At 39.2% G+C, this 15113-nt stretch overlaps 2 protein-coding genes across 2 annotated transcripts; both read left to right on the forward strand.

Annotated features, from left to right (window-relative positions):
* The first annotated feature begins 3808 nt into the window (after positions 1–3808).
* LOC139316780 (lebercilin-like protein) lies at positions 3809–12685 on the forward strand. The gene is made up of 7 exons (XM_070943626.1): positions 3809–4229; positions 5167–5675; positions 6597–6734; positions 7033–7126; positions 7952–8165; positions 10942–11128; positions 12494–12685. Exons 1-7 carry the CDS (start codon positions 3809–3811, stop codon positions 12683–12685), a joined length of 1755 nt encoding a protein of 584 aa, XP_070799727.1.
* An 853-nt stretch (positions 12686–13538) lies between these two features.
* Positions 13539–14804, forward strand: LOC139316781 (tropomyosin-like). Its single transcript, XM_070943627.1, has 2 exons — positions 13539–14033; positions 14430–14804. The coding sequence occupies exons 1-2, from the start codon at positions 13539–13541 to the stop codon at positions 14802–14804; spliced, it is 870 nt and encodes a 289-aa protein (XP_070799728.1).
* The last annotated feature ends 309 nt before the right edge of the window (positions 14805–15113 follow it).

The following is a 15113-nucleotide window of genomic DNA, read 5'->3' on the forward strand; positions in this document are numbered from 1 at the left end:
AGGTTGAGGAGCTCTGGGATATTGTTGGTAAATCACCCCAGGGGCCATTAGCAGCAGCAGATCAAAGGCAGCACGATAAGGCACTGGCCTACATCATCTTAAGTTTAGAAGATGAATAATTCCTGAATGTAGCTAATTTAAAAACTGCAAAGGAGGTTTGTCTGAAATTGAGAAGTAAGTGCATCAGCATGCAATATTGTGCAATTATCGAGACAATTATACAGCACCCATTTGCAACCACGAGAGAGTGCGGAAAGGCATTTGCTGCATATACAAACTTTATTTATTGAGTTGGTACACTGTGGCATGCAGATCCCTGAATCTCAGAAGGTACTGTTGGTGTTAAATAGTCTTGATGGAACATGGGACCTTGTTTCAGCTGTTTTTGAGTGCAAAGCAGAACAGGACTTCAGAATGGAAGCTCTTACAGCCTGTTTGATTTCAGAAGAAAACAAACAGCATTTTATAAAAAGCCATGAGGAGAAATTCCTGAGGTGGAGGCCCAAGGAGCAGAGAGAGAGCAGCAGCAGACAGCATGTCTGTAGAGACATGTCTGCAGAGACCAGAGTAACAGATGAGACCAGATTACAGTCCAGCAAAGATTTTCTATCAAGAAAGCAACAGTACAGCGGTGTCTCATCTGTGATGATAAGACTCATTTGAAGAAAGACTGTTTACAAAGAAAAGATACAACAGATGGGCAGGCTGCTGTTGCAAAAGTTAGCTATTGTAATAGCAGAGACAAATGGTTAATAGACAGAGGGTTAGTCAAACAATTGTTAATAATTCTAAATTGTTTTTCAGAAGGGATCCAGCTGGAGGAGATGCAGTAGCCTTGGCGAATGGCCAGAAGGCTAAAGTCATTGGAAAAGGCAGTGTGGTGATTCAATGTCTGAAGGAAAAGTTGAGCAACATATTGTGTGTGCCTGAAATGGAGCATAATTTACTGAGTGTCTCTAGTCTAGACCAAAAAGGGTTTGAGACCACATTTGTAAATGGGAAGTGTCTCCTAAAGAGAGATGAGAATGGATGTGCACAGGGCATAAAGCAGGATAATATTTATGTGTTGCAGGGAGAAAAGGTTCAATGCGCCCAAACATTTGGAAATGTAGCACAACATGATTCATGTGTTCATCTCTTGCACAGAAAGCTTGGCCATGCCAGCTTCAGAGTTTTGCAAAAGAGGGAACAGTTTGGAGAAAGGTTGAACTTAAAAGGGTGTAGTCATCAAAGTCCAAGGCATTCCCAGTAAGCAAGAGTAGCACAAGGCAGACAACAAAAGTTCTAGAGCTGGTACATGCAGAGTTGGTGGGGCCAATGCAAGCCAGTTTGGGAGGAGCAAAGTATGTGCTGGTCATTGTAGATGACTACAGCAGATTTTGTTTCAGCTATTTATTAAAGAGTAAAATACAGGTGCTACAGAAATTTAAGCAATGGGTAAGCTTCGTAGAAAGAAGGTATAAATAACAGGTATTTCAGCTGCAAACTGAAAGAGGTTCAGAAAGCATGTCAACAGGTTTTCAACAATGGTTGGGACAGTTAGGAATAAAACACAGTCATAGAAATCTGTACCCAGCAGCTGAGAATGGTGTGATTGAGAGACAGAACGGTGTGTTACAAACAATGAAGGACTCACTGCTGGAGGATTATGGTCTGAGGAGGTCATATTGGGGAGAAGCCATGTTCTCGGAGACCGATAATTATTTAATCAATTGGCTGTGGAGTTCCTCAATTAATGATATTCCATATGCTGTTCTATATGGGAGAAAGCCATCTCTGGCACACTTAAGGGTTTTTGGAAGCAATGCATGGGTTCATATTCCAAAAGCAATCAGGAGAAAAGGTCAACCAAAGGCTAGAAAGCTCAGGTTTACAGGCTATGAGCCTGGCTCAAAGAGCTATTGATTTAGCGATGGGAGCAAAAGAATAGTCATTTCCAGGTCTGCTAGCATTGCAGAGCAAAATTGGAAAAGAATTGATGCAAGTTTTTGGAATGATCCACTTAGTGACGGTAACTCACTTAGTGATAGTGTAAGTGTTCAGGGAGGAGAAACTAAAAGAGAGCAAGAAAAGGAGTCAGGAGAAGATGATGACTCGGATATGAAGCAAGAGCGGGTTGAAACACAAGAGCAGTCAATGCCACGCAGGTCAGAGTGATGGAACCACCTGACAGGTGTTCTGCTAATGAAATTTGGGCGAGGACAAAAGTGAAGCCTGTGATCAAGAGATATCTCCGTCTGAAATAGGGAGCTTGTTATATCTGTCACAGTGGTCCAGACCCGACATAGCTTGTGCAGTAAGCATCTTAAGTCACTTTACTGCTGCTCCAATGCAATTGCACTGCATGGGTATAAAAAGAGTTCTCAGGTATTTGAAGGGAACTGTGAACTTGGGTCTTCAAATACAGGTCTCTGAAGAATTGAAATTACAATGTTATTTGACAGTGATTATGCCAATGATGTAAAAACCAGAAAATCTAATTCTGGGATTGTGCTATTGTTTGGAGGCACTTTAATTGGTCAGAAGTCCAGAAAACAAATAACTATAGCCATATCTATGGCAGAGGCAGAATTTATTGCTCTGTCACCTTGCCAGATTAAAAGTTCTGAAAAACGTGAAAAACTCTATTTTTTGATCGTAGATTGCCCAATTAAGTGTTCCTTTAACATATATTTTACTATTCTTTCTATCCTGTATAAATTTATACCTTTCATAAATTTACCCCAGAACAAATTTCATCGTATTGGGTGGAACCTACACTAACATAAGCATGCATATCTTTACATACTTTGTTTTGGCTTGCCTGATAGGACAGATATTTCCCAGCGCAAAATATAATATTTCTAAAATCCTTTAAAAATTGTGGGTTTACTTCTGTTTGTTTTTTTATTAAATCAGGGAAAAGGAGCTCGTCCTCTTTCATAGCCCCAGATTGAGGAGTGTTTTGCTCAGTAGAAAAACATAATTTATGGAATGAGGAGTGTGAAGGAAACTGGAGATGATGGAATGATGAAAACACCTCCCTAACATCTGCCATTTTACCTTTTCCTTCCATTCAACTTTGCCCTACAAGTCCCATGATGATCAGAGACGAAGTTCTCTAGTTGCCATAGTAGCAAAGATCTAAACAGCCACTTCTTTGCCAACGAAGCCCAAGAACCGGTAACGTGAATAAACGGACCTCGGCTAGAAGCCTCTGTCTGGGCATCGTGGGGAGGAAGTTTAAACCCTGGGCGCTTGGCGGGAGCTTCGACTTCTGTTCTCTGGGCAGTCGAGGAGTGCTTGGTTCGGGTTGTGGGTAAGCAAAGATAGCAACAATTAAGGGGAAGCAAAAACAGGTGGAAGATAAAGGCCTGGTGGAAGAGCTCCTCTAAGGGACCCGGAAAATGAAGCAGCTCCTTTTCCCTTCCAAGTTGAATTGTGTTGCCAACTTCCGTTATGTACTGTTTTTATAGTTCATTTCTCATCAATGGTAACTGAGCCCTAACTGCACAATCTCTGCCTCAATTAGTTTTCTTCCCTTTTCTCCAGGGCTCTGGAGGCATTGCAGTCTGTGAATGAGAATGCTAAGAAAGTAGCATATTAATTAATCAACACATCAGTTCTTCAAGAAGTGAATAATATAATGCTAGGAACCAAAATTGTGGTGATCTTTTTGGTACAGAATCAGAGCAAACAACTTTTAAATGTATTGGATGAAGGCTTAAGTAAATGTTTACATCATACATTGTTTCTTTTTCTGACTAGAGTGCCATTTCCTTTCGGAAATAAAGTATAATTGATAGACTTCCCTGCCATTGGTGGAATGATGGCTTCTGATCATACAGCCCTTCATCATATTGTCCAAGAGGATAAAACGTCTCGGCAATGCAGAAAAAGAGGAAGCTCAAACGATTCTCCAGGTAGGCTTAGTAAGAGCACCAACAGTCAAGACAGTAGCTGTAGCAAACATTCCAGCAAGTCTGGAAGTGCTCAGTTTACCTACTCTAATGACTTTCATGATAATGCTTCAAGAACAGCTGTCAATGGCAGCAAGAACAGCATTTGTTCAGAAGAGAACATCTGTGGAACATCTCTGAACTACTATCATGAAGATTTTCACTCGGATGCCTCTGAAACCTCCATAAGTGAAGAGAGTGGCAGCTACATCATCCCATTGCCCGAAACACCAAAAACTAAAGAGCGGAATTTACCAGAAAAGAAAAAGAAAAATGATGTCCATGCAAAAGGTAAGAAGGCAGTTGCTCACTTTGAACACTACTGCATTCGCTGTGGTTGGCAGATTTCAGCCAAACTAATGGCAGTTAAGCCTTTCCTAAAAACCAAGCAGTTGTCCAATAACTCCACTTTTGCTTAGCTACCCTGACACTTCTATACTGTAGAGACTATACTATCATTTTGGAAAGCATTTGAATGTTGATAAAATGTTTAAATTGTATGCAGTTGATTATTATATTAATGTACTGCTTTCCACACCCTGTCAGTAATTCCTCTATCGAGGTAATGGGGCTTGTAGCGATGGATGTAGTTCACCAGTTATCATGGTCATACAGATGTCGGTGTCACATGGTTTCAATAAATAAGCCAAGGGCCAGGGAATAGGTTCCAGTATTAACAAAAAAAAAAAAGAAAGAAAAAGAAAGAAAAGAAAAGAAAAGAAAAGAAAAGAAAAGAAAAGAAAAAGTTGGCAAATTTTAATGCTCACACTTCCATTCTTTTCAGTCTATTACATTCATTATTTTATCATTATTTGGATATGGTATGTACGCATGCATATGTATATCTATCCATCTGTCTGTCTAGGCAGTTTGGTATAGTAGTTAGGCTGCTGGGCTAGCAATCCTGCTTTAGGCCTGTTTGGCTGAGGAATTCTAGGAGTTGAAGTCAATGCATCTCAAAGCTCTCTAAATACTGTCTTAGCATATTATGTGAGTATAGCAGTTATGTCTTACGGAAGCTAATATTATGAGAGTTCAGGTATGATTTTTCACAATAGGTCAATCAACCAATAGTTGTAACAGAGATTGACTCAAGATATTACATAACAGGAAGTGAATCTATGCCGTGAATACATACTTGAGCATTTGGCTCTGAAGCTTATGTAAAATGATCTGATTCTTACTTTGCTCAATCTTATATGCCATCTTGATATTTCTTTTAATGCAGGAGGTAAAATGTTGCCTAAAAAGAAACCTCAGCAAAAGAGCTCATATATTACTGACCATATAGTCAATGCCCAGGAGAAAAATAACATGACTTGCCGTCTCTTGTCAGCAAGAGACCATCAAATTAAAGAACTGAAAAACCAAATGGCTGTTTTGCAGAATAGATTGGAGACCTTTATTACAGAAAATAAAATGTTGAAGCATCTTCAGTCTCAACAGTTAAAAGCAATCACAAAATATGAAAATGCTGAAATTAAGCTGCCTGATCTTTTGGCCACGCAGGCCAATGAAGTGCAGACTCTGAGAGTACTTCTCAGGAAATCTCAGGAAGACGAACGCAGGGCTTCCCAGAAGCTAAGAAACGTTGAGGCACAACTCTTAAAAACCACGGATGCCTTGCGGGCACTACAGAAACTTTGCATAGACAAAAAACTTGAAGAGAGAGAAGAACTTCAGCGCAAATTAAGATCACTTACCCAAAAATTGGAAGCTAGGGATAAGAAAACTCAGGTAACATGCAACATACATTGCTTAGAACTGCATAGCATCGCTCTGTGAGCAGAATGGGATATTTTTTAAATCAATCAATGAAATTAAAATCTCTAGATATAAAAAAGACATTATTGGAAAAGAGGAATGTAGGAAAACCAGGAGAAGATTATAGTTAGACAGGTGGAATTATGTATTAAAAGTGGTATGGGCAAGCTAGCTAAGCTAATTACTTATGAATCTTATTTTCACCACACGATCAGAGATGAATGTTGCAAAACACTACCTGGATGTTTTGAGTGGATGTGGTGCAAAACTTCTTGCTCTTCACACTTCCTTCCATTTTTGCATATTTGGCTCAGTTGTATAGAAAATTGAGATTTTGGAAAGAATGACTCTTGCTTTAACTAATCAGATGAAAAAGTCCATCTCTGATGACATGAGCCTAGCCAGCACATTTAAACCTGTATATTAGCTAAACCTACCTTACTTGGCATCATACCAAGGCAAAAATGAAGCATATTATGGTTTATTATAATTGAAATGAACAAAATGTTAGTCTTGTCTCCTCCTCCTCCACCATCTCCCCCTCCCTTACAGTATAGCTTGTAATGTTGGTATATTAAATAAATAATACTCTTTTGCTAAGTATTGCAATATATAAAATCTAATGTTCTTTTATTCTATTTCTCGACCATACTGACCTTGATTTAAGGATTGGAGAAGGCTATTTCTTCCACCAATAAAAAGAAATTAAAAGTATATATTGTAACTGGATCTCTATTTCTTTTCTCCTTAATCTGCATAACAGATTGTGAGCATCATCATCTTTCTGGAAACATTTGATAAAATTTCAGTTGCCTTCCTCTAATTTCTAATTCAATATTGTATGATTGCAAATCTTGAATAATCTTATTGATGGTTTATTTCTAATGTGTTTAGGATTTGGAAAAGCAGCTGTCATTGAGTACTGCTTCTTTTAGACACCAGTTAGCAGTTGAGAAAAAGAAGACTATTGAAGCTCAGTCGATGACAGCAAATTTGCACGTAGAAATCGAGTCGCTGAAGCTCAAACTTAAGGTATTTAGATGCTTAAATCATATTTTTCTTACCACAGAAGGAATCCAAGATGCTATTCACTAAATGCTGATTTGACATAAGCCTATTTTTTTCTCTGGGTTTTTCTTTCAGCCTCTAACTATATAAACTGTAGATTGGATAAATGTATTAATGTATGTTAGACCTTTTGCACACTAACATTTCTAGGAACAGATAGTACTTGAAAAGTGTCTCCTAACTAAACATATGATCTCTGAAGAACATACATTAATACAATAAACTATATTATCAACATAAATTTAATAATGCATTTCTTTAGGAAAGAGAAAGAGAAATAAGCATTACAAATATTTATGCACACCGGATGCGCAAAGGTCAGCCAGAGAAAGCCGATTCACGTTCTTCTCCAAAAGGTAGAACAGAGTTTGTTTCATACTATAATAATAAAAATATAATTCATTGATGTCAAAAAATATTTCAAATCCTTGCTCTATTTTCTCTTTTAAAAATGGCAATACTACATTTTGTGAACTCTTTAATTAGTAGTCATTAGTGCTGATTAAACAGGATCATTTTCATCCTTCTCTCTAGATGGGAGAGATAAGGGGAGAAGAGTTGAATTAGTGAGGAGAGTGTATTTCTAACCCCTTCCTTCAACTCTGAATTTATGAATGAAATACAGGAGTGATTTATCATTGCCTTGTCCCGTGCAGTATGAAATAATCCCCTTGCATTTGCCACTGAAGGGATTACCTAACATCTTCCTATCATGCTGTTCCTATCCAATATACACAATCCTCAAATTATGACTGTAATGGAGCTCAGAATTTTCATCATAAGTTATGATGGTAGTAAATCAAGGCACCCACATGATCAACCTGATTTTAAAACTTTTTTTGTGCTGTTTATTAAACGAATGTCTCAATTGTAAAGCAAATGATTATTAAGATTAAAAAGATCTTTAAGGAAACATTGTGGTTGTTAAGCAAGGCAATGAATTTTATGGCCAGTTTTGCCAGAAACTGGCTTAAAAAGCTAGTTACAAGCAACAAAACACAGCAATTCGCCATAAAGAGGTTCATGTGACAGTGGGGGGGGGGGGGGAACGGGACAGCATCAGAACTCTGGAACTGGGTTATAAATACTTTGGGACGAATATCGTAACTCTGAATGCAATGCAATTGTTCGTTTTGTGAGGAATATGTGTGAAAATTTACATCAGGGTTATCCTTCAACAGGTCCCTTAATCAACCCCAAAATAACATGCAGCAGAAGACCAAGGAACAGGCAACAGGGTGAAATAACCAACTTTATAGAAGATTCTGTCACTAATTATGAGCCCGCATTTGCCAGATTTCCAAAGGAAAGACAAAAAGACACTTCTTCAACTCCCGGTGAAGAAAACAGTCACAAGATACCACCTGGGAAAAAAAGGCTTCGTTTGGAAAAATTGTTTGGGCCAAACTGCATTTTAAATACCAAATGATGGCTTGCATTATTTGATTCCAGTCAAGCTCATAGAACTAATAGATATCAGATAGTATTAGGACTAGGACATATTAGGTAGTAGATATTAGTGTTAGAAGTAGGATATATTTGATCGTAGATATTAGATCTTTAGAACTAAGCGATGTTAGATAGTTAATGTTAGCATTAGAAGTAAATGATGTTAGATTATTATTAAAATTAGGCAATTTTAGAAGTAGATATGAGTTAGTATTAGAACTAAGCAATATTAGATAGTAGATATTAATATTAGAACTAGGATATATTAGATAATAGATATTAGTATTAGAGCTAGGATATATTAGATAATAGATTTTAGATAGTATGAGAACTAGGAGATATTAGATAGTAGATATTAGATATTAGTATTAGAGCTAGGATAGATAATAGATTTTGGATGGTATGAGAACTAGGAGATATTAGTAATTTCTGTTGTTACTATTGAAATAAGCAGCACATAAAACTCTATTTTGTGAACTTTCTGAACATTTTTATAAACAATGAACTCTGGTAATTGACATAACGACTAGAAGTATTCAGTGCAGAAACACCTTCTAAACGTGCCCATAAAAATCTAGGGCCATGAGATTCCAAATAACAATTAAAGACCCAGAGGAGACTTCACTTGGTCGTATCCTAATGGCATTAACAATAGTATGGGCATAGAATGCAAGCAATGGAGAAATAAGGAGAAGGGCAATGGCAATTGAACAACCTCAAACTAGGCAAGTACCATGTATGAGGTAGCACTGTATAAGCAGCAGGCCCAAACGTCCAAAATTAACCATCCTTCGGAGCTGTTCTGTTTGGTTTTTTTTTAATGCAGCAGAGATGTTAAAAGTCCAATGTCAATATGCATGTCCAACAAAAATGATCATTATGTGGGGTGACTTGCGATATACACAAGAAGTATAGTTCTTCCTGAGTCATCCTAGTGACTAAGAAATAAGATGCATCTAGAAAAAAACTCCCAGCAAAAAAGGATGCCCTCCATAGGCAGAAATGTGCCCAAACTTACAACAAGGTTTGAGGGCATTTGAATAAAACAAAAATTAGCCTTCAAAGTCAATAGGTGACTTTGGTGTAATATTGGATGTCTAATTGACCCTATTCCATGCTATTCCTCTGTGCTCTGTGGGTTTCATTTGCATAGAATATGGTGAGATACACAGCTTCCCTTGATGGAATGATCCGTGGTCGGACAGGACAAAAATCAGCTGATAAAAAAAACTTACAAAAAATAATAAATGCCATAACTGACTTAGGCTATTTCCAGCCTCTTCATCTTTTAAATCACCTGTCATCAGCCTGTTGCCACAGGTGCCACAGAAGTCCCAGGTACAGTGAGTTCAAGCCACAGCTCACCAGAACCTGAAGTGTCCAACTTCCTTTTGCCACGATTCCACACATTTGTCAGTATATAGGGGTTCACGAATTGGAATAGACATGGTAACAGGTCAGCCAATGGGGACTGCTAAGTGACCCAGACGGCTCTGAGCCTGGGCATGCCTTAGGTCACTGATCTGTATATATATATATATATATATTTATGAGTGCCTCTGTATAATATAGCTTTTGTGATTATTGATTCTGTACTTCTGCATACTGAGTTCTGGTTCTGGTTTCTGCTGTATGGTATTGTATAGAAAGAAGTTTCTTATATAATTGAATCCTGCTGAATTGTTTACTGGTGTGCTAGTTGGATTGCTGCAAATTCAAACAGGTTATGGGCCCAGAGCAACCAGACACAGTAAGGCTGAACTGCAATTAAGCCAAAGGACTGCCTGTGGTAAAAAAAGTAAAAAGAACAAGGCAGAGAAGGCTTGCAGGATGGCTGTTGAATTCAAGGAGAGCTCTCTGCCTCAACTGGGACAGAAGAATTATATCATTTGGGCTGCAAAAATGGAATGCTTCCTGAAGGTTGAGGAGCTCTGGGATATTGTTGGTAAATCACCCCAGGGGCCATTAGCAGCAGCAGATCAAAGGCAGCACGATAAGGCACTGGCCTACATCATCTTAAGTTTAGAAGATGAATAATTCCTGAATGTAGCTAATTTAAAAACTGCAAAGGAGGTTTGTCTGAAATTGAGAAGTAAGTGCATCAGCATGCAATATTGTGCAATTATCGAGACAATTATACAGCACCCATTTGCAACCACGAGAGAGTGCGGAAAGGCATTTGCTGCATATACAAACTTTATTTATTGAGTTGGTACACTGTGGCATGCAGATCCCTGAATCTCAGAAGGTACTGTTGGTGTTAAATAGTCTTGATGGAACATGGGACCTTGTTTCAGCTGTTTTTGAGTGCAAAGCAGAACAGGACTTCAGAATGGAAGCTCTTACAGCCTGTTTGATTTCAGAAGAAAACAAACAGCATTTTATAAAAAGCCATGAGGAGAAATTCCTGAGGTGGAGGCCCAAGGAGCAGAGAGAGAGCAGCAGCAGACAGCATGTCTGTAGAGACATGTCTGCAGAGACCAGAGTAACAGATGAGACCAGATTACAGTCCAGCAAAGATTTTCTATCAAGAAAGCAACAGTACAGCGGTGTCTCATCTGTGATGATAAGACTCATTTGAAGAAAGACTGTTTACAAAGAAAAGATACAACAGATGGGCAGGCTGCTGTTGCAAAAGTTAGCTATTGTAATAGCAGAGACAAATGGTTAATAGACAGAGGGTTAGTCAAACAATTGTTAATAATTCTAAATTGTTTTTCAGAAGGGATCCAGCTGGAGGAGATGCAGTAGCCTTGGCGAATGGCCAGAAGGCTAAAGTCATTGGAAAAGGCAGTGTAGTGATTCAATGTCTGAAGGAAAAGTTGAGCAACATATTATGTGTGCCTGAAATGGAGCATAATTTACTGAGTGTCTCTAGTCTAGACCAAAAAGGGTTTGAGACCACATTTGTAAATGGGAAGTGTCTCCTAAAGAGAAATGAGAATGGATGTGCACAGGGCATAAAGCAGGATAATATTTATGTGTTGCAGGGAGAAAAGGTTCAATGCGCCCAAACATTTGGAAATGTAGCACAACATGATTCATGTGTTCATCTCTTGCACAGAAAGCTTGGCCATGCCAGCTTCAGAGTTTTGCAAAAGATGCAACAGTTTGGAGAAAGGTTGAACTTAAAAGGGTGTAGTCATCAAAGTCCAAGGCATTCCCAGTAAGCAAGAGTAGCACCAGGCAGACAACAAAAGTTCTAGAGCTGGTACATGCAGAGTTGGTGGGGCCAATGCAAGCCAGTTTGGGAGGAGCAAAGTATGTGCTGGTCATTGTAGATGACTACAGCAGATTTTGTTTCAGCTATTTATTAAAGAGTAAAATACAGGTGCTACAGAAATTTAAGCAATGGGTAAGCTTCGTAGAAAGAAGGTATAAATAACAGGTATTTCAGCTGCAAACTGAAAGAGGTTCAGAATGCATGTCAACAGGTTTTCAACAATGGTTGGGACAGTTAGGAATAAAACACAGTCATAGAAATCTGTACCCAGCAGCTGAGAATGGTGTGATTGAGAGACAGAATGGTCTGTTACAAACAATGAAGGACTCACTGCTGGAGGATTATGGTCTGAGGAGGTCATATTGGGGAGAAGCCATGTTCTTGGAGACCGATAATTATTTAATCAATTGGCTGTGGAGTTCCTCAATTAATGATATTCCATATGCTGTTCTATATGGGAGAAAGCCATCTCTGGCACACTTAAGGGTTTTTGGAAGCAATGCATGGGTTCATATTCCAAAAGCAATCAGGAGAAAAGGTCAACCAAAGGCTAGAAAGCTCAGGTTTACAGGCTATGAGCCTGACTCAAAGAGCTATTGATTTAGCGATGGGAGCAACAGAATAGTCATTTCCAGGTCTGCTAGCATTGCAGAGCAAAATTGGAAAAGAATTGATGCAAGTTTTTGGAATGATCCACTTAGTGACGGTAACTCACTTAGTGATAGTGTAAGTGTTCAGGGAGGAGAAACTAAAAGAGAGCAAGAAAAGGAGTCAGGAGAAGATGATGACTCGGATATGAAGCAAGAGCGGGTTGAAACACAAGAGCAGTCAATGCCACACAGGTCAGAATGATGGAACCTGTGATCAATAGATATCTCCGTCTGAAATAGGGAGCTTGTTATATCTGTCACAGTGGTCCAGACCCGACATAGCCTGTGCAGTAAGCATCTTAAGTCACTTTAGTGCTGCTCCAATGCAATTGCACTGCATGGGTATAAAAAGAGTTCTCAGGTATTTGAAGAGAACTGTGAACTTGGGTCTTCAAATACAGGTCTCTGAAGAATTGAAATTACAATGTTATGTTGACAGTGATTATGCCAATGATGTAAAAACCAGAAAATCTAATTCTGGGATTGTGCTATTGTTTGGAGGCACTTTAATTGGTCGGAAGTCCAGACTTCCTGTTGGCTCCGCGAGCCTCGAAGACGCTCTTTTACGAGCACCCAATCCCCGGTTCCGTTAAAGCCCCAGAACAGCTGAAAAACAGCTGTCTGGAGGCTTGGAACCCTCTCCCTGGGCAAAGGGGAGAGAGAAGAGCTGACAGGTGGAGGTTGAGCCCCAGGAAACGCCATAGGAAGGATCCTGGGGCGCGAAGGGTGCGCACTCCCTGGAATCCCTAGAATCAGCTGCCCCCAGAGATAAGGAGAATCCAAGACCTCAGTGCCTTCTGCCGTGCCCTTAAAACCTTCTTTTTCCAGCAAGCCGGGCTGGCCTAACACTTTTTAAAATTTTTAATTGTTTTGTTTATCGTTTTTAATTAATGGGGCCAAATTTATATATGTCTTTTTAATTGTATTTTAATATTTGTACTTGATGTTTTTACTTGGCTGTTCACCACCCTCAGTCCTCAGGGAGAAGGGCGGTATACAAATTCAAAATAAAATAAAAAGAAATAAAAAATAAAAAATAAAAGCCTGTCAAGTTGCTCCGGACCAGGGACGAATCCGCTAATTAGTGGATCTAGAAGCTGCGACCAATTCTGCCGATGGAAATGAGGGGACTTTAACATTTTGAACCAGCAGCAGGCAGAACAAGCAAGGAGAAATCAGACTGCAAGTATCTTTACCTAACTCCGATGTTTGTAGCCTCCTTCAGAACTAACAATTAGCACTTTGCAACAAAATGGCGATTGAAGCCTGAAGGGGTGGGGGAAAGTGAAAGTCGAAGAAAGTTTCGTTTTGTTGGCAGCCCTTTGCCTGAAAAGAACTTTGTATTGATAGAAGGAGGATTTTAAAACGCTAATTAAGATTGGAATTTTTCTTGAAGAATTTTTCTTTCTGGCTTCTGATTAAAATATAAAGAATTTTAAATTGGAGATGGCCTCAAAACCTGTAAAGACTGTTCCTATTAAAGGAATGGGAAGTGCTGGCAGCTCCCCAGCTCATATTCCTAGACTGCAAGCTTCTGCCCCTCCAGCAGATCCACAGACTTTAACGTTGGAGATGCTACAACAAGCCCTCCAAGTTACACAAGAGAAACTTGCTATTTTGATTAATGAAAAAATTAATGAAACCAATGAAAAAATACAGGTTGTGTCAGATGAGATTGCAACTCGGAATCAGCAAATTAGGGATGATATCATAAAGACATTTAAATGTTTGGCAGGCAATATTGAAATGGTGGATGATAAAGTTGAAGAAGTTAAACAATCTACGGTAATCTTGGATAATAAATTAGATGAAGCTCAGAACAGAATTCAGAGGGCTGAAGATGATGTAGCTATGATACAATACAGAGATATGGAATTTGCTTTAAGATTTAGAGGGGTGAAAGAGAACAAACAAGAGAACTTGAGAGAAATGATGTCTGAGGTATTGGCACCGTTGGTGGGGGAGTCAAAAATGATCTGGGCTGGTAGATTGACAAGCTGTATCGCGTTAATTCTTGGGTTGCTAGACAGAAACATTTACCAAGAGACATTGTGATATATTTTACTACAAGGAGAGTACATAATGAAGTTCTACAGGCCACTTTTAACAATAAACTTTGGGTTGAAGGCCAGGAAGTGATGACAATGAAAGAAATCCCCCCTAAGATCTTGAGAGCCAGAAGGGAGTATGCATTTTTGGTGGATGAACTGAAAAAACGCCAGATAGATACAGTATAGGTGGGAGGTGTCAGCTGGATTAATGGTGACTTACTCAGGAGTGAGGTATCGGCTTAACACAATATGGAAAGCAAGAGATTTTTATATTAATGTATTAAAGGCTGGCACACCCAAATCACCCAAATCACCAGAAGGCAAAAGAAAGAAGGATGTGATGGAAGGTGAAAAAGAAGAGCTCCTGACAGTAGTCCAGGGGGGAGTTTTGACAGGAGAAGAACCATTACAAATTCAGATGGCTGTTCAAGAGTTGGAGTTAATTGATTTAGCGCAACCCAAGGATCAAAGACAGACCAGATTGGTGACAGCTAGGCTCAAAGAAGTATCAAGACAGCAACAATTCCAGATGGCAACTCAAGAAACAATTCAAGAATCTACCAAAACAGAAGCAGTGGGAGGAGCAAGACCTAAAGGTCAAATGAGACAAGACCACCAGAATCTGCTCCAGTTGCTTCAAGGGCCCAGAGATGGGAACTAGATTTTTGACTTGGAATGTTAATGGTTTGAATTCTCCACAGAAAAGAAGAAAAATATTTCATTATCTTAAACAATTTAAAAATGATGTGATTTGTTTACAAGAGACTCATAATGACATTCCTTCCGGGTAGCAGACCAATATGGCGACTCTTTATTGAATGCCAAGGACGAAGGGGCGATGTCCGGCATTTTCGAGGGTGTTGGGGGGGCAGCTGACCATCTTACAACCCCGGCCCAGAAAGCTGAAGCATAGCCGGCTCGATTGAGCCGTAGATGGAGCCGGAAGAACACCCGGCCGCTGTAGAGATAG

Source organism: Pituophis catenifer, unplaced genomic scaffold, assembly GCF_029215685.1.
Source record: "Pituophis catenifer annectens isolate HBS135680 unplaced genomic scaffold, rPitCat1.0.hap2 SCAF_4, whole genome shotgun sequence".
Taxonomy (NCBI): domain Eukaryota; kingdom Metazoa; phylum Chordata; class Lepidosauria; order Squamata; family Colubridae; genus Pituophis; species Pituophis catenifer.